This window comes from Lepidochelys kempii, chromosome 6, assembly GCF_965140265.1.
Source record: "Lepidochelys kempii isolate rLepKem1 chromosome 6, rLepKem1.hap2, whole genome shotgun sequence".
NCBI classification, from domain to species: Eukaryota; Metazoa; Chordata; order Testudines; family Cheloniidae; genus Lepidochelys; species Lepidochelys kempii.
Genome location: NC_133261.1, coordinates 128,263,561 through 128,281,433, shown reverse-complemented (window position 1 = coordinate 128,281,433; position 17,873 = coordinate 128,263,561). Strand labels below are relative to the sequence as shown.

The 17,873-nt window shown below is 59.3% G+C and overlaps 1 protein-coding gene across 1 annotated transcript in view; it reads right to left on the bottom strand.

Annotated features, from left to right (window-relative positions):
* L2HGDH (L-2-hydroxyglutarate dehydrogenase) overlaps positions 1 to 17,873 on the bottom strand; it is a 46,446-nt gene that overhangs the window by 19,306 nt on the left and 9,267 nt on the right. The window contains exon 4 of the mRNA XM_073350201.1: positions 183 to 314. Coding sequence (XP_073206302.1) covers positions 183 to 314 — 132 coding nt within the window. The remainder of the gene's footprint in view (positions 1 to 182; positions 315 to 17,873) is intronic.

The following is a 17,873-nucleotide window of genomic DNA, read 5'->3' as shown; positions in this document are numbered from 1 at the left end:
AATTCCTTTTTGCTGGCAGTTTTTATACCATTGGGATTTCAGGCAGGCTTTCCTTTGAACATATAACCCATTGAGACTGCCACAGGGGCAGCATCATCTAGGATTTGTGTTTAAAAGAATGTAACAGATCACTTAGATAAACTACCGCTTTTCATTCCATTTAACAATAATAAGCAACTTACCCTGCAAAAGGGCTCCTTTGCTTGTATTTCTTTTGCACTTATCAGTTTCAGATCTCTGACGTTGTTCAGCAGCCCTCTCTCATACAGTGCTCTAAGTCTTGGAATTTCTTCTTGTTCAACAGCTACTATTAGCTTCAGAAGGGATGACAAAGTTCAAGAGAGACATCAACATGGTAATAAATACATTTGCAGTGCACGAAAATGCGAAGGAAAAGCTAGTGTTCATCAATGCACTGAACAGAAGACCTTACTAAACACATACAGTAACTCCTGGCTTAACATTGCAGTTATGTTCCTGAAAAATGCTACTTTAAGTGAAATGATGTTAAGCAAATCCAATTTCCCTATAAGAATTAATGTAAATGGGGGGGTTAGGTTCCAGGGAAATTTTTTTCACCAGAAAAAGACATTATACGTGTATGCATATATATATATGGTGACAGGGTCGGGCCAGATGGCTATAGGAGAGTAATTTTTTTGCAAAAAAAAAAAAAAAGTGTTTTTTTATTTGCATAACACACTTACAAAACAAAACAACAGCATATGCAATGTGTAACACAGCAACCAATCACAATTGTTTTCTCATTAGCTTCAGGGGAGGGAAGTGTTCAAGCTTGCCTGGGCCCAGAGCGGGGGGCTTCCTCGACTCTCGTGGTCTTCCACCCTTCCGAGTTACCTGGTGGTCCAGAGAGAGGGGGCTTCATCGACTCTCAAGGTCTGCCACCCCATCGAGTTACCCGTCAAGTTACCTGGTGCCATGCTTGAGTGTCACCAACAATTCCCTCCTCTGAAAGCACCCAACAAAAGGGGCAGGCTGTGGGGTGGACAACCCAGAGGGGGGAGAGGGCACGTGCACCCACGTGTGAAAGGACCCCTCTAAGGTGGTGGTGTCCGCAGCAGCAATGGCTGGGGCTGGGGTCCCTTACTCTCTCCCCCAATCAAAGGGTCAAAACAAAGGGAGCCGGACAGGGACACCGAGCAGAGAGCCTCGGACAGCGCCCACTGCTCCTCAAAAGCGTCAAGGGAGTCAGTGGACGCCGCCCAGAGGAACTCCGCCCGGATACGTGAATGGACCAAGGATCGGAAAACGGCCCCACAGTCACAGGAAACTCCATCAGCCAACCTCCTCTCTCTGGTTTTATAGATGGCCGTTTTAGCCAGGGCCAGGAGGAGGTTAACTAGGAGATCCCGCGACTTTGTGAGGCCACGGATGGGGAGTACATAAATAAAAAGGTGAGGGGAAAAATGCAACCAAAAACATAATAAAAGATTTGTGAGGAGCCGGAACAGGGGCTGCAGCCTGGCGCACTCCAAATATATGTGCGCCAGGGTTTCCCTCACACCGCAAGAGGGACAAGTATCTGGGAAGGGGTTGAACCGCATCAAGTACGTGCCCGTGCTCACAGCTCCGTGAAGGAGCCGCCAACTGATGTCCCCAACGGGCCTTGGAACCAAGGTGGAATACAGGCTGGCCCACCGGGGCTGCTCACCCTCCAAAGGTGGCAGAAGGTCTTGCCACTTTGTGTCGGGGTGGGACAATAGGGTGAGGGCGTGAAGGGTGTGGAGCACGAGCGTGTATAGATGTTTCCTTGCTGTGGTTTGGAAGCATACCGGCTGCAGTTCATGCAGCCGGCTCGCCGTAAAGGGGTGAGGGGTTTGATTGGGTCTATGGGGCAGAGGTCCAATTATAAGGTCCGGCAGGCCTGGGGTGGAGGGTGGGTGGGGCGTGCCCTCGAGCAGGACCCGATCGAGGTAAGCTCTAGCAATGGGTGGCAAAGCGGCCTTCACCTCCTGAAGTACGCGCTGGGGGGTACGAGGTCTGGAGAGCCCCATGCGCCAGGCGAGCGTCAGGGGATCCATCCAGTCTCCCCGGTCGTAGTCCAGGAGGTCTCCGACTCTCGTGACTCTGCCAGGATCAAGCTCTGGTGCACCAAGCGGGACTCCACCACCTGCACACGGAGCTGAGGGTTGTGTAGCAGGGGCTCCGCGAGGAGATCTGCCCCCTCGGTGGCCGCCATGGACCTGGTCGTTAAAAACAGTTTCCAAGTCCGGAGGAGGTCCTGGTAGAAGACCGGCAGCCCGGAGAGGTCTCGCGGAAGACCTCCCGGACAGAGATAAAAAAGCTGCCGGGCATATCGGAGCCCTCGGATGCGGCGCAGGATGGCGTGCGCCAGTATGCTCCACGCCAAACTGCCTGCACCATAAAGGAGCTTCTGTAGGGCCTGGAGGCGGAAGACGCAGACCTGAGTGTGCAGACGCTTCAGGCCCTGCCCTTGTTCCTTCAGGAGTAGATGAAGAACCCCAACAGGGGCCCAGTGCATTCCTGACCAAAAGAACCCCAGAATCGATGTCCGGAGGTTGGTCAGGAAACCCGGGGCTGGGACCAGGGTGTTGAGCCGGTACCAGAGCTTGGACAGGACTAGTTGATTAAGCACCAGCGCTCTCCCACGAAGGGAGAGACATCAGAGTAGTCCCGTCCATTTCTGCAGCCGCTCTATCACCCCACCCTCTAAATTTTCCCAGTTCTCCGGCGGAGAGGGATGTGTGGCAGAAAGATAAACGCCGAGGTAGAGCAGCGAACCCGCGCTCCACCGGATGGTCTGAAGCGCGGGTGGGAGGGAGCTCGCCTGCCGCCAGTCCCCTACCGCCAAGCCAGAGCTCTTGACCCAGTTGACCCAGGCAGAGGAGGCTGCCAAATAGATGGGCTGGCAAGCCTCCACCTGCGCCAAGTCGCCTGGGTCCTGGACCACGAGGAGCATGTCATCAGCGTACGCTGACAGGACCAGCCGCAGCTCTGGCTCCTGCAGCACCAACCCTGTCATCCTCCTGCGGAGGAGACAGAGGAAAGGCTCAATCGCCAGAGCGTACAGCTGGCCCGAGAGGGAGCACCCCTGCCGCACTCCTCGCCCGAAGCTGACCGGTTCGGTCAGGGTCCAGTTGAGCCTAACCAAACACTCCACGGAGGCATACAGCACCGGAGAAAACCCACAAACTGGGGTCTGAAGCCAAACGCCCGCAGAGTGCTCAGGAGGTACCCGTGTTCCACCCTATCGAATGCCTTCTCCTGATCTAGGGACAGGAGGGCGAACGACAGACCGTCTCTACGCCCGAGTTCCAAAAGGTCCCGAACCAGAAATAGGTTATCAAAGATACTGCGGTCCGGGACGGTGTAGGTCTGGTCTGGGTGGATCACGTCCACCAGCACAGACCCTAGCCACAACGAGATTGCTTTCGCTACGATTTTGTAGTCCGTGCTGAGGAGCGAGACGGGACGCCAATTTCGTAAATCGCGGAGGTCCCCCTTCTTTGGCAATAAGGCAAGCACGGCTGGCCTGCACGAAAGAGGGAGGACCCTGCTCTGCAGAGAGACTTGGCCCGGACGGTGACTAGGTCTGGGCCGAGGACGTCCCAAAACACACGTTAGAACTCCACGGTCAGCCCATCCATGCCTGGAGACTTATTAGTGGGCATATGACGGAGAGCTTCAGAGAACTCAGCCAGAGTGAGAGGCAACTCTAGCCGATCTTGGTCGCTCGCTTGCGCTGACCGTAGGGAGCTCCTCCCAGAGCACTCTGCAAGTGCCAGGGTCGGTTGGATCCAGGGAGAAAAGACTTGCATAGAAGGCTCGGGCCCTCCCGCACATCTCCACTGGTTCTGTGAGGGGAGTGCCGTCTTCTGCCAGGAGGCAGGTGACGTGTTTCTTGGCCCCCCTCGTTTTCTCCAGGGCATAAAAGAAGTGGGAGCAGCAATCCATCTCCCGAAGGAGGCAGATGCGGGATCAAACAAAGGCGCCCCGGGCCCGATGGTCCTCGAGGGCCCAGAGCTCCTCCCGCTTCTCCCGGCACGCTCCGCAGAGGAGCGGGTCCTCGGGGCTGGTGGCCAGACGCCTCTCCAGCTCTAAGACCTCCCGTTCCAACTGCTCTATCGCCCCATTTCTCCATTGGCTGGTGCCCCGGGTGTAGTCATGGCAGAAAAGCTGGGCACGCACCTTCCCCAGGTCCCACCATCGCCGTGCCAAGGAAAAGGCATGCCGTTGCCCTCGCCAGGCCAGCCAGAATTCCCGGAAGGATGTCACGAAGCCCTCATCCTCCAGTAGGCTGTTGTTAAAATGCCAGTAGGCCGGCCCCGGCCTCTCCGCACAAAGGGAGGCTGTCATGGTGGCTAGATGATGGTCAGAAAATGGGGCCAGCCGAATGCTGGAGGAGTGGGCTCGTGAGAGATGGAAGCGTGATAAATAAATGCGGTCCAACCGGGAGTGGCTCGACTGATGGGCCTCCACCCAGACAAAGGTGAACGTGGAAGTGTCATCCGGGTGGTGGTCGTGCTAGATGTCCACTAGGGAGTGATGTTCAACAATCTCCTCGAGGGCATCCGTGGCGTCCGGGCTCTACTAGGTCCCCGAGCGGTCCTGCTCCTCGAGGGTGGTATTAAAATCCCCTCCCAGGACCAGGCACTCGTGAGAATCTAAAGTGCCGAGGAAGGCAGACGCCTGCTGGTAGAATTGCAGCCGCTCTGGGCCTGATGTCGGGGCATAGACGTTAACGAGATTAACCACGAGCCTCTCCATACGGACCCGGAGATGCAGCAAGCGACCCAGCACGGCCTCGGCAACCCCTAGCACCTCAGGCCGTAGGTCAGGGGAGAACAGGGTCACCACTCCAGCCTGTCGAACGGTGGCATGCCTAAAGTAGACCCTGTTCCCCCACTCCAGCCGCCAACTGTCTTTGGCGGTCGGATCCGTATGGGTCTCCTGCAGGAAAACCACAGAGTACCCTCCCTCCCGAAGGAAGGAGACCACCTGGGACCTGCGGAGAGCCATCCTACAACCCCGGGTGTTCTAACGTTGCAATGGTGAGAGGTGTCATGGGGAGGGCCGGGGGGATCCTCACTGGCAGGGACACTCGCATCTGCCAGCGGGCCGCGCAGCAGTCCGTGACCCATCCCGTAGGTGAGTAATTGTTCACGGAAGATGCGGACCCGCCAGTAGGCCGTGGCATCCTGCTTCTCTGTCCCTTTACCTTCCCCCATCAGGGCCCTTGTGGCTGGGAGGATTTGAGAAAAGTCCCCCCATTGCTGGAGAGCAAGTTGTACCTTGTTGCGGGAGCCATGGACATCCTCTAAAAACTTCCGCAGCTCTCCTCGCAGCTCATGGGGGGGTGGGGTTACGGTTTCCCGGTTGTTCCCTGGCGGGGCCCTTGGTACAGCCCCGTGGTCCACTAAAACGGACAAGCAGGGTGCGGACCTCTGACGGGGTGCCTGATGGGCTGGAGCTTCTAGGCCCGCCTCAAGCTCTGGGGCGATAGGGGGCGGTGGAGGGAAGATAGCAGCTCCTAATGGGTCGGGGCAGGAGAACACAAAGGCCGCTCCCTGGGGGTCATCAGTTGGGAAGGGGAAGGAGACAGCCCCGGGGGGCGGCAATGACATTGCAGGAGGTAAATTGGATAGGGGTAGGGGCAGGGGCTGAGGCGAGGTTCTGGGTTTCGGGAGGCAAGCAGCTGGATGGTGGCGCCTCCCAATCAGACTCGAGGATTAAGGGGGTGGGGAGGGAGCTCTCAGTGACACTGGGCGCGCACTCTATGGTGGATTTAGCGGCCACAGCATCAGGAGGTGGATTATCTTCTGTAAGGCCCCCACCCAGGAAAGAAGTCGATTGCTCCGCACCAACGGGGGGTGCCCCGGCGACTTGTGCCCCGGCCTCGTGGCGCCGGCTGTCACCTGAGCAGGCTTGGTGGTTGTCAGCGGGGTGCCATCAGCAGCTGGGTCGGTGGAGGAGTCCAGGGGCTCCTCGGAGGTGGGAGCGGAAGCAGCAGTTAAGGGGAGGGAGCATGGGGAAAAGAGGGGTGGAGTGAGGTCACCCAGATCGAGATTTGCTGGCAAAAGGTCGTCCTCCCTCTGGGCAACCGGGGTCAGATCTAAGGCCTCAATCTCCTCGAACATGGAAGAGAGGACACTTTCCGCCGCCCCGGGGTTCTCCCCGCCGGCACCCACCACAACGGTTGCCTCGGGGTTCACGGGGCTTCGGGTAGCATCAGGACAGAAGGGGCTTCCTCGAGGGTCTCGGAGGGGAGGGTCTCCCGTGGAGGGGAGACACTACCCTCCGGTGCTGCCACGTCTTTCCTGGCTGACACCGGTGGATGGGACACACTCGTGGGCAAAGTGGAAGGTTCGGCATCGGTGCCCCCCTTCCTGGTCTTCTGGGGGGCCTCCGCTTCGGGTGGATGAGGCGGAGCTCGAGCCTTCCGCTTACCTCGCTTCCCCTGGACTAGGGCCCAGCCCTCCATGGCAGCATCTGGGGGCTGGTTAGCAGGGGTCGTGTCAAGGGGTAAAGGGGATGGCTCAGGGACTTGGGGGGGAGGGGGGGAAACGGTGGGGCAGCATAAGGGAGGGAGGATTCTCCCTGGGGCAGGCTCTCTCCCATGCCTGGTGGTAACTCTGCCACACCCTCCTCCATAGGCCCCGCTAGATTGTCAGCCATGAGGGCGGGGCTGTCCCGCTCGTCTGGGCGTTGTAGGGGAGGTGCCCCTTGGGCCTGAGCGGGAGTAGCGGTGGTCCGAAGAGGACAGGGGGTGGGTTTGGGTACCGGGTGGCCAGGGCCGTCGGCAATGACGGGGCCGATGTCCTGCCAGGTCTCGGGGATCCCAGGTGCCCCTCCTTTCCAGGCTAAGGGGCAGTCCTTCCAGACATGCCCCGACGCCTGGCAGAGGTAGCACCGGGCTTCCCCCGTGGAAAAGTACACCCGGTAACGGGCCACCTGGTGGGGGACTAGGAAGGACCCTTCGAGCACCACTCCATCACGCGCCGCCGCCGGCAGTAAAAGTTGCACTTGCGGGCGGAAGGAAAAAATGTGACTGAGGGTGGGGTCCTTGCAGCCCAACGGGAGAGGGCTGATAACAGAAACAGGTTTTCCCAGGGTGGAAAGGGCGGGTAGCAGGGCAGCACTGGAGAGAAAAGGAGGGAAAGAAGTCAGGACCAGGCGGACGCCCAGGTCCTCTACCGGCTCTAGGGGGACAAACACCCACCCTACCACCAGGCCCCTCTCCACCACTTCCTGGGCGGCAGCCTCCGATGCTAAGAAGAAAACGACCTTTCCGTACATTTTGGAGGCCGCCACAATGGCTGAGGGCCCCACCTCGCCAACGCCGGCACGTAGGTCTCCACATGGGGCGAGGCAGGCACCAGGAGGCATTGGACACCATGCTTCCTTGTCATGGTGGGAAAGGGCACCGGCCACTATTGATGGTGGCAGAGGCGGTGGGCGGGAGAGATGACAAGGCAGCAGGCGGGGGGGCTGCTGCCGCCCAGGCATACATCCTGGGGGCTGAGGGACATCCGCAGAGCTGGTGAAGGGGGAAGCGGGGGAGGACGCCGTGGTCAGTGGCGGGGCTGCAGCAGTGGGTGTGGCCCCTGCCATGGAGGGCCCGGTTGTTTTAGTGGGGCCCTTCCCCTTCTTCTTGCCCTGGCCTTTCCCGCCGGCTGGGGAGGCTTCCCTAGAGTCTGGGGAGGCGATGGGCATGGCAGCAGCGGAGGTCACCCTGGTGCCCTCCATTGCCGATGCCCCAGCGGGGGCGGTGGCAGGTGATTAACAGGAGTTGGGTCAGGTAGAAAGGGACAAGCTGTGGGGTGGACAATTTGGGGGGGGCGGGGAGGGGGGCACATGAACACCGTATGCTTGTCCAGAGAGTCCAGTTTGGTTGGCTGGTGCTTCTGGCCCACACGGTGGAATCAAGGCGAGCAGCTGAGTCCAGAGGCAGATGTTAAACAGCCAGCAAAGACGGTGGAGGGACCAGTGGTGAAGATCGTAGTGTGGGGGTTGGGAGGACACAGATGAATCGGGGGGCAGCTCCGTGCCACACCCCCTGTGTCCCTACAAACACAGTTAAGACACAGTCAAGGCCTCCACCCACACAAGAGCACAGTTTGAAAGTTACTGAGTCTTAGGCCTCCTCCACGGCGATTTGTAGATTCCCCGGGCAGTGTTCCTCCGGTGGACGGCTTTTTCTCTGTCTGTTCCGGGCTTTCTTTTTTACATTCCAGAAATGCCGGAGCAAGGTGATAAGGATCCTCTCGACCGGAGACGGGTCCACAGACAAACAGCAAGCGGCTGGGTCTGGGGGCTGGGTCCTTCCACTCCCCCCCTCTGGGGAAGCGGGCTGGCAGGCCCCCCCTCTCTTGCGGGGGGGGTGTTCAGCTGGAGCGGCAGCTGCATCCGAGGGCGGGCGGCGGGGGGGGCTAACAGCCGGCCAGCACTCTAGCAACAGCAGAGAAAGAAAAAAAAAACAACAAAAAGAAAAGAAAGGGGGGGGGGAAAAGAGCGTCTGGCCCAGTCAGGGGGGGAAGCCGAAAGCAGGGGCAAAAAGCAAGGAAAGCCCAGGTCAGAGGGCAGCAGCAAGAGAGCAGGCTAAGTAGGTCCCTTTTCCCTGGGTAAGGTAACAAGGAAGGTTTTTTGTTTGTTTTTTTCTGAAACAGAAATGAAGTTTATTTGTAACACTTACAAGAATTACCAAAGGAAACAAAACAAACTATGCAACAAAACAACGCAAACAGAAGGTATAACACAGCAGCTTTCAGGAGGGAGAAGTGTTCAGGCTAGCCTGGGCCCAGAGCAGGGGGGGGCTTCCTCGACACTTGTGGTCTTCCACCCTCCTGAGTTACCTGGTGGCCTAGAGCGGGGGGGCTTCCTCGACACTCGTGGTCTTCCACCCCGTCGAGTTACCTAGTGCCGCGCCCAGTATCACCGATTATCCCTCTCCTGAGAGTGCCCGGGAAGATGGGCACGGCTGCGGGGTGGGCGGTTTAGGGGTGGGGGGGTAGACACCCATGTATTATAGGACCCCTCCTAGATGACAGGAATGATGGTATCCACAGCGGCAACGGCTGGGGCTGGCGTCTCTCGCTCTTCCCCTCAATCAAAGGGTCAGACAGAGGGAACCGGACGGGGTCACCGAGCAGAGAACCCCGGACAGCGCCCACCGCTCCTCGAAGGCGTCAAGGTGGCCCAGAGGAACTCTGCCCGGATACGTGAATGTACTGAGGATCGGAAAAAGGCCCTACAATCGCAGGACGCTTCATGGGCCAACCTCCCCTCTCTGATTTTATAAATGGCTGTTTTAGCCAAGGCTACGAGGAGGTTAACCAGGAGGTCTCGCGATTTTGTGGCCACGGATGGGGAGTGTATAGATAAAAAGGTGAGGGGAGAAATGAAGCCAAAAGCGCAACAGAATATTTGTGAGGAGCCGGAAAAGGGACTGCAATCTGGCACACTCTAAATATACGTGCGCCAGGGTTTCCCTCACATTACAAAAAGGGCAAGTATCCGGGATGGGGATAAACCGTGTCAGAAACACGCCCGTGCTCACAGCTCCGTGAAGGAGCCGCCAACTGATGTGCCCGACGGGCCAAGGGAGCAGGAGGTCCCGCCACTTTGTATCGGGGAGGGACACCAGGGTGTGGGCGTGAAGGGTGTGAAGCGTGAGTGTGTATAAATAATTCCATGGTGCGATTTGAAAACTGACCGGCTGCAGTTCATGCAGCCGGCTTGCAGCGAAAGGGTGAGGGGTTTGTTGGGATCGGCAGGGTAGGGGCCCAATGGAAAGGTCCGGCGGGCCTGGGGTAGAGGATGGGCGGGGTGCGCCCTCACGCAAGGCTCGGTTGACATAAGCCCGAGCAGTGGGGGTCAAGGCGGCCTTCACCTCCTGAAGTACGTGCCGGGGGATACGAGGGCTGGAGAGCCCCATGCGCCGAGCGAGCGTCAGGGGATCCAGCCAGTCTCTCCGGTCGTAGTCCAGGAGGTCTCCGACCCTTGTGACTTCCGCCAGGACCAACCTCTGGCGCACCGAGTGGGACTCCACCACCTGCACACGGAGCTGGGGGTTGTGTAGCAGGGGCTCCGTGAGGAGATCTGCTCCCACGGTGGCCGCCACGGACCTGGTTGTTAGAAACAGTTTCCAGGTCCGGAGGAGGTCCTGGTAGAAGACCGGCAGCCCGGAGAGGTCTCGCGGAAAACCCCTTGGAGAAAGATAAAAGAGCTGCCGGTCGTATCGAAGCCCTTGGAAGCGGTGCAGGAAGGCGTGCGCCAGTATGCTCCACGCCGAACTACGTGCACTATAAAAGAGCCTCTGCAGGGCCTGGAGGCGGAAAACGCGGACCTGAGTGTGCAGACACTTCAGGCCCTGCCCTCCTTCCTTCAGGGGTAGATGAAGAACTCCAACAAGGGCCCAGTGCATTCCTGACCAGAAGAACCCCAGAATCAATCTCCGGAGGTGGGTCAGGAAACCCAGGGCCGGGGCCAGGGTGTTGAGCCGGTACCAGAGGGTGGACAGGACTAGTTGGTTAAGCACCAGTGCTCTCCCTCGGAGGGAGAGACATCGGAGTAGCCTCGTCCATTTCCGGATCCGCTCTATCACCCCGCCCTCTAAATTTTGCCAGTTCTCCGGCGGGGAAGTGTGAGTGGCGGAAAGGTAAACGCCGAGATAGAGCAGTGGATCCGCACTCCACTGGATGGTCTCAAGCGCAGGTGGGAGGGAGCTTACCTGCCGCCAATCCCCCACGCCAGAGCTCTTGACCCAGTTGACTCGGGCGGAGGAGGCTGCCGAATAGATGGCTTGGCATGCCTCCACTCGCGCCAAGTCGCCCGGGTCCTGGACCATGAGGAGTACGTCATCGGCGTACGCCGACAGGACCAGCCACAGCTCCGGCTCCCGCAGCACCAACCCTGTCATCCTCCTGCGGAGGAGACAGAGGAAAGGCTCGATTGCCAGAGCGTACAGCTGGCCCGAGAGGGGGCACCCCTGCCGCACTCCTCGCCCGAAGCTGACCGGTTCGGTCAGGGTCCAGTTGAGCCTAACCAAACACTCCGCGGAGGCATACAGCACCGGAGAAAACTCACAAACTGAGGTCCGAATCCAAACGCCTGCAGAGTGCTCAGGAGGTACCCATGGTCTACTCTATCGAACGCCTTCTCCTGATCAAGAGACAGGAGGGCAAACGACAGACCATCTCTCCGCCCGAGTTCCAAAAGGTCTCGGACTAGAAAGAGGTTGTCAAAAATGCTGCGACCCGGGACAGTATAGGTCTGGTCTGGGTGGATCACATCCGCCATCACGGACCCTAGCCGCAGCGAGATTGCTTTCGCTACGATTTTGTAATCCGTGCTAAGGAGTGAGACGGGACACCAGTTTCGTAGATCGCAGAGGTCCCCCTTCTTCGGCAGCAAAGCGAGCGCCGCTCGCCTGCACGACAGAGGGAGGACCCCGCTCTGCAAGGACTCAGCCCAGACGGTGACTAGGTCTGGGCCGAGAATGTCCCAGAACGTGCGGTAAAACTCCACAGTCAGCCCGTCCATGCCCGGAGATTTATTGGTGGGCATGCGACGGAGGGCTTCCGAGAACTCGGCCAGGGTGAGAGGCAGCTCTAGTCGGTCTCGGTCGCCCACGCTGACCATGGGGAGTTCCTCCCAGAGCACCCCGCAAGCGCCAGGATCGGTCGGATCCGGGGAGAAAAGGCTTGCGTAGAAGTCACGGGCCCTCCCACACATCTCCTCCGGATCCGTGAGGGGGGTGCCGTCTTCTGCAAGAAGGCAGGTGACGTGTTTCTTGGCCCCCCTCGTTTTCTCCAGGGCATAGAAGAAGCGGGAGCCGCGGTCCATCTCCCGAAGGAGGCGGATGCGGGACCGAACGAAGGCACCTCGGGCCCGGTGGTCCTCGAGGGCCCGGAGCTCCTCCCGCTTCTCCCGGCACGCTCCGCAGAGGGACGGGTCCTCGGGACCGGCGGCCAGGCGCCTCTCCATCTCTAAGACCTCCCGTTCCAACTGCTCGATCGCCACATTTCGCCGTCGGCTGGTGCCCCGAGTGTAGTCACGGCAGAAGAGCTTGGCGCGCACCTTCCCGAGATCCCACCATCGCCGCACTGAGGGAAAGGCACGCCACTGCTCTCGCCAGGCCAGCCAGAACTCCCGGAAGGACATCACAAAGCTCTCGTCCTCCAACAGGCTGTTATTAAAGTGCCAATAGGCCGGCCCCGGTCTCTCTGCACGGAGGGAGACCGTTACGGTGATTAAATGATGATCGGAGAATGGGGCCGGCTGAATGGCAGAGGAGTGGGCCTGTGAAAGATGGAAACGGGATAAGCAAATACGGTCCAACCGAGAGTGGTGTGACTGATGGGCCTCCAACCGGACAAAGGTGAACGTGGAGGTGTCATCTGGGTGATGGTCACGCCAGACGTCCACTAGGGAGTGATGTTCAACTATCCCTTGGAGAATATTCGCGGCAGCCGGGCTCGGTTCGGCCCCTGAGCGGTCCCGTTCTTCGAGGGTGGTGTTAAAGTCCCCTCCCAGGACCAGGCACTCGTGCGAATCCAGGGTGCCGAGAAAGTCGGACACCCGCTGATAACATTGTGACCGCCTGGAGCTCATTTGCGGGGCATAGATGTTAACAAGATTAACCACGAGCCCCTCCATACGGACTCGAAGGTGCAGCAGGTGGCCCGGCACGGCCTCATTGACCCCTAGCACCTCAGGCTGTAGGTTGGGGGAGAACAGGGTCGCCACTCCAGCTTGCCAGGTCGCGAGGTGGCTAAAGTATACCCCATCCCCCCACTCCAGCCGCCACCTGTCCTCGGCGGCCGGGTCCGTATGGGTCTCCTGCAGGAAAATTACAGAGTACCTCCCTTCCCGAAGGTAAGAGAGCACCTGGGACCTGCGGAGAGCCATCCTACAGCCCCTGGTATTCAGGGTCGCAATAATAAGAGGCGTCATGTGGAGGGCTGCGGGGGTGGGGGCTTCATGTTGGCGGGGGTGTTCAGGGCCCCTGGCGGGTTGCGCAGCAACCCGTGACCCATCCCGTGGGTGAGTAGATCGCGTTGGAAGCTGCGGGCTCGCTCGTAGGCCGCAGCACTGCGCCTTCCTTGCCCCCTACCCTCCTTTATAAGGGCCCTTGTGGCCTGGAGAATTTGATCAAAGTCCCCCCATAGCTGAAGAGCCAGCTGTGCCCTATCGCGGGCGCCACGGGTGTGCTCTAGGAACTTCCGTAGCGCATGCCGCAGCTCATGGGGGGTGGGGTTACAATTCCCGAGGTGTTTCCTGGTGGGACTCTTAATACAGCCTCGTGGTCTGCTAAGGCGGGTAGACAGGGTGCGGACCACCGACGGGGCGTCTGACAGGCTGGGGTTATTAAATTCATTTCACGGGATGGCAGGGGAAAAATTGCCACTCCTAATGGGTCGCGGCTAGAAAGTGCAAAGACTGCTCCCTGGGGGGAATCTGCGAAAGGCGGAAAGGAAATAACCCCAGGGGCGGCATTAACATTGCAGGAGGAGGGGGCTTGGGCAGGGGTGGGGGCAGGGGCAAGGCTCTGGGGTTCAGGAGGCAAGCAGCTAAAGGAAAGTGCCTCCTGAGCAGAGTCAAGGGTTAAGGGGTAAGGGAGGGGGCTCCCAATAATGCTAGGCGCTAGCTCCATGGTGGTCTTAGCGGCCATGGCATCAGGTGGTGGACCACCTTCTGCAGGGTGCTCACCCGGGAAGGCAATTAGGGGGAGGGAGCCTGGGGAAAGGGAGGCTAGGGTAAGGTTGCCCAGCTTGAGGCCAGCGGGCAGCAGATCATCCCCTCCCTGGGTGACCGGGGTCAAATCTAGGGCCTCAATCTCCGCGTACACGGGGGAGAGGCCAGCTCCTGCCACCCCAGGGGCCTCTCCTCTAGGGCCCGCCTCAACGGTCGCCTCGGGGTCCGCAGGGGGTTCGGGTGGTATCCAGGCAGAAGGGGCGTCCTCAGAAGTCTCGGAGGGGAGGGTCTCCCGTGGAGGGGGGATTCTGCCCTCCAATGCCAGTCCATCTTCCCCTCCTGACACCAGCGGATGGATCTCGCTCGTGGCCGTGGCGGGAGGCTCGATAGCAGTGCCCCCTTTCCTGGTCTTCCGGGGGGCTTCCGCGTCGGATGGATGCAGCGGAGCTCGAGCCTTCCACTTGCCTCGCTTCCCCTGGACTAGGGTCCAGCCCTCCATAGCGTCATCTAGGGGTTGGTTAGCAGGGGTCGTGTCGGGGGGCGGAGGCGATGGTTCAGAGGTTCGGGGGAGTAGCGGTGAGGCAGCATGAGGGGCGGGGGTTTCTCCTTGGGGCGGGCCCTCTCCTATACCCGGTAATATCCTTGCCACACCCTCCTCCATAGGCTCTGTTGGATTGGTACTAGCAAGGGTGGAACTCCCTTGCTTGCCCGGGCATTATAGGGAAGGTATTTCTTGGGCCCGGACAGGAGCAGCGATGGGTCGAGTAGGAGGAGGGTTGGTTTCAGGTGCCGGGCAGCCAGGGGCGTCGGCAGCGACGGGGCCGATGTCCTGCCGGGTCTCGGGGGTTTCGAGTGCCCCTCCCCCCCGGGCCAAGGGGCAGTCTCTGCGGACATGCCCTGCTGAGCGGCAGAGGTAGCACCGGGCCTCTCCCGTGGAGTAAAAGACCCGATAGTGGGCTCCCTCATAGGGACTAGAAAGGACCCCTCGAGCGCCTCTCCGTCACGCACTGCCGCCGGCGGTAGAAGCTGCACTTGCCGGCGGAACGAAAGGACGTGACGGAGGGTGGGGTCCTTGCAGCCCAACGGGAGAGGGCTGATGACAGAGACAAGTTTCCCCAGGGTGGAAAGAGCGGGTAACAGGGCAGCATTGGGTAAGAAGGGAGGAACGGAGGTAAGGACGAGGCGAACGCCCAGGTCTTCTAACGGTTCTAGGGGGACAAACACCCCCCCCCCCACCATCAGGCCCCTCTCCACCGCCTCCTGGGTGGCATCCTCCGAGGCTAAGAAGAAAACGACCTTCCCATACATCTTGGAGGCCGCCACAATAGCCGTGGGTCCTACCACCTTCGCCAACGCCTGCACGTATGTCTCCACGTGGGGCGAGGCGGGCACCAGGAGGCAACGGACGCCGTGCTTCCTGGTCAAGGCGGGGAAAGGGCCTCGGCCGCTGGTGATGGTGGCAGAGGCAGGGGGGGGGGCGAGATGACGAGGTGGCAGGCAGGGGGGAGCCCGCTGCCGCCCGGGTACACGTCCTGGGGGCCGGGGGAGGAACAATCGCAGAGCTGGTGGAGGGAAACGCAGGGAGGGGCGCCACGGTTGATGACGAGGCCACAGCGGTGGGGGCAGCTCCCGCCATGGAGGGCTTAGTGGTTTTAGCAGGGCCCTTTCCTTTCCACCCGCCCTGGCCCTTCCGGCCAACCGGGGGGGGTTTCCTAGAATCTGGGGGGGCGGTGGGTGCAGCAGCAGCAGCGATCACCCCGGTGCCTCCTGCTGCTGGTGCCCCAATGGGGGGGTGGCAAGTATCTTAACAATAGTGGGGGGGGGGACCTTGGGGGTAGGGCAGGGGTGGTGGTGGGGGAGGGACAACTAATTTTGTTGAAGCAGTCTCACCCCTCTCGTTCCCCGCCATTGTGAGCAGGGAGAGACAGGGAGACACCGGAAGGAGAAGGGGGGGGGGGGAGACAGGAAAAAAACCACTCCTCCCCGCTAGGCTGCAGGCGGGGGGGGGGGGGGAATGCCGAGGGGGTTGGACTGGGAGGGGGGGGGAAGAAACAAAATCGGGGTCCGGTAATAGGGGCAAGCTGTGGGATAAGCAATCCGGCGGGGGAGGGGGGTGGTGGTGGTGGTGCAGACCCACACACGTTTGTCCAAAGAGTCTCGGTTGATCGGCTGTTATGTCCGGTCCGGAAGGCAAAGTTCAAAGCGAACAGCTGGATCCGAAGAGAGATGGCAGATTGCCAGCAGGGACAGACGGCGGGGGGGCCGTGACAGTTGTAATAACGATGGGGGGGTAGGGGCACCGATGGATCGGGGGTGGGGGTCTCCACGCCACACCCCCTGTGCCGCCACAAACTCCCCCCCACGAGAGTATAATTCAGAAAATTACTCAGTCTTACGGCCCCCTTCACAATGATTTATAGCTCTCCTGGATTATTTCTCTTGTCTGCTGAAATCTTCTTCTCTGGCTGCGTTGGCTGTGTTCCAAGGCTTCCGGCATGCTAAGAATGTTGTAAAGTCCGAGCTGCTGGCAAAACGGCTGGGTCTGGGGGTTTCCACTCCCCCCTCCGGACAGCAAAATCGGCAATCTTCCCCCCCCTCCTCCGGGGGCTCAGCTGAGGCAAATAGCTGCGCCCGAAAGCAGGCGTGGGGGGGGGGGGGGCGGGTGCTGGCAAACTAAGGGCCGAAGCACGTAGACGGGAAAAAAAAACCAAAGAATAAAAAAAAAACAAAAAAAAGCGTCTGGCCTGGTCAGGGGGGGTACTAAGGCAGGTGCAAAAAGTAAGAAAAATCCGGGCCAGGGGGCTTTAGGAAAGAATAGAAAGCAAATAGCTGAGGAGCAAGCAAAGGACGTTCCGTTTCCCAACAGGGAAGGCTCCAGAACAATCAGGAACTTTCTGGAGACAATTAAGGCAGGCTGATTAGAACACCTGCGGCCACTCAAGAAGCTGCTAGAATCAATTAAGGCAGGCTAATCAGGGCACCTGGATTTTAAAAAGGAGCTCACTTCAGTTTGTGGTGTGCTGTGAAGAGCTGGGAGGAAGAGGCACAAGGAGCAGAGAGCGAGAACGCGGACCGTTGGAGGACTGAGGTGTACAAGCATTATCAGACACCAGGAGGAAGGTCTTATGGGGAGGATAAAGAAGGGGTTGGGAGGGGGCCATGGGGAAGTAGCCCAGGGAGTTTAGCTGTCACACAGCTGTTCCAGGAGGTGCTCTAGACAGCTGCATTCCACAGGGCCTGGGCTGGAACCCGGAGTAAAGGGCGGGCCTGGGCTCCCCACAAATCCTCCCAACTCTTGGTCAGACATAGGAGTCGTCGACCTGGACTGTGGGTTCAGAAAAACGGCCAAGCTGAGGTCTGCCGTGAAGCTCCAAGGCGAGCAAATCCGCCAATAAGCGCAAGACCCACCAAGGTAGAGCAGGAACTTTGTCACTATATACACACACACACACACACAGAATAAGTTTTAAACGAACAATTTAATACTGTACACAGCAGTGATGATTGTGAAGCTTGGTTGAGGTGGTGGAGTCAGAGGGTAGAGGAGGGTGGGACACTTCCCAGGGAATGCCTTACTGCTAAATGATGAACTAGCACTCGGCTAAGCCCTCAAGGGTTAACACGTTGTTAATGTAGCCTCACACTCTACAAGGCAGCATGAATGGAGGGAGGACACACAACAGACGCATGGCAGTGGCCGCAAACATTCCCTGCGGAAACTGAACGTGATGATGAACCCACGCTATCCAACGGGAGCACACCACTCCCTCCACTTTCTAAAGTGCCAGGGGGTGCACGTGTGTTTGTGTGTGTGAGAGAGAGACACAGGAGTATTGCCCCTTTAAGTACACTGACCCCACTCTAAGTACACTGCCTTTTTAAGTTGATCAGCAAGTTGAGACAGCAGCTGCTGCCAGCAAGCTCCCTCCATCCAGAGCCCTGTCGTGTGTCCCCCCACCCCACTTTGTGGAGATGGGGTACAGGAGCAGGGGGAGGAGGACACCCTGACATTAGCACCCCTCTTCCCCCCTGCCCCTGCACAGCAAGCAGGAGGCTCCCAGGAGCAGCTCCAAGGCAGAGGGCAGGAACAGCACACGGCAGTGGGGGAGGGACAGCTGAACTGCCCAGCAATTCATAGCCTGCTGGGTGGCTGCTGCACAGGAATCTTAGAGGAGCTGATGGGGGCTGCCAGCCCT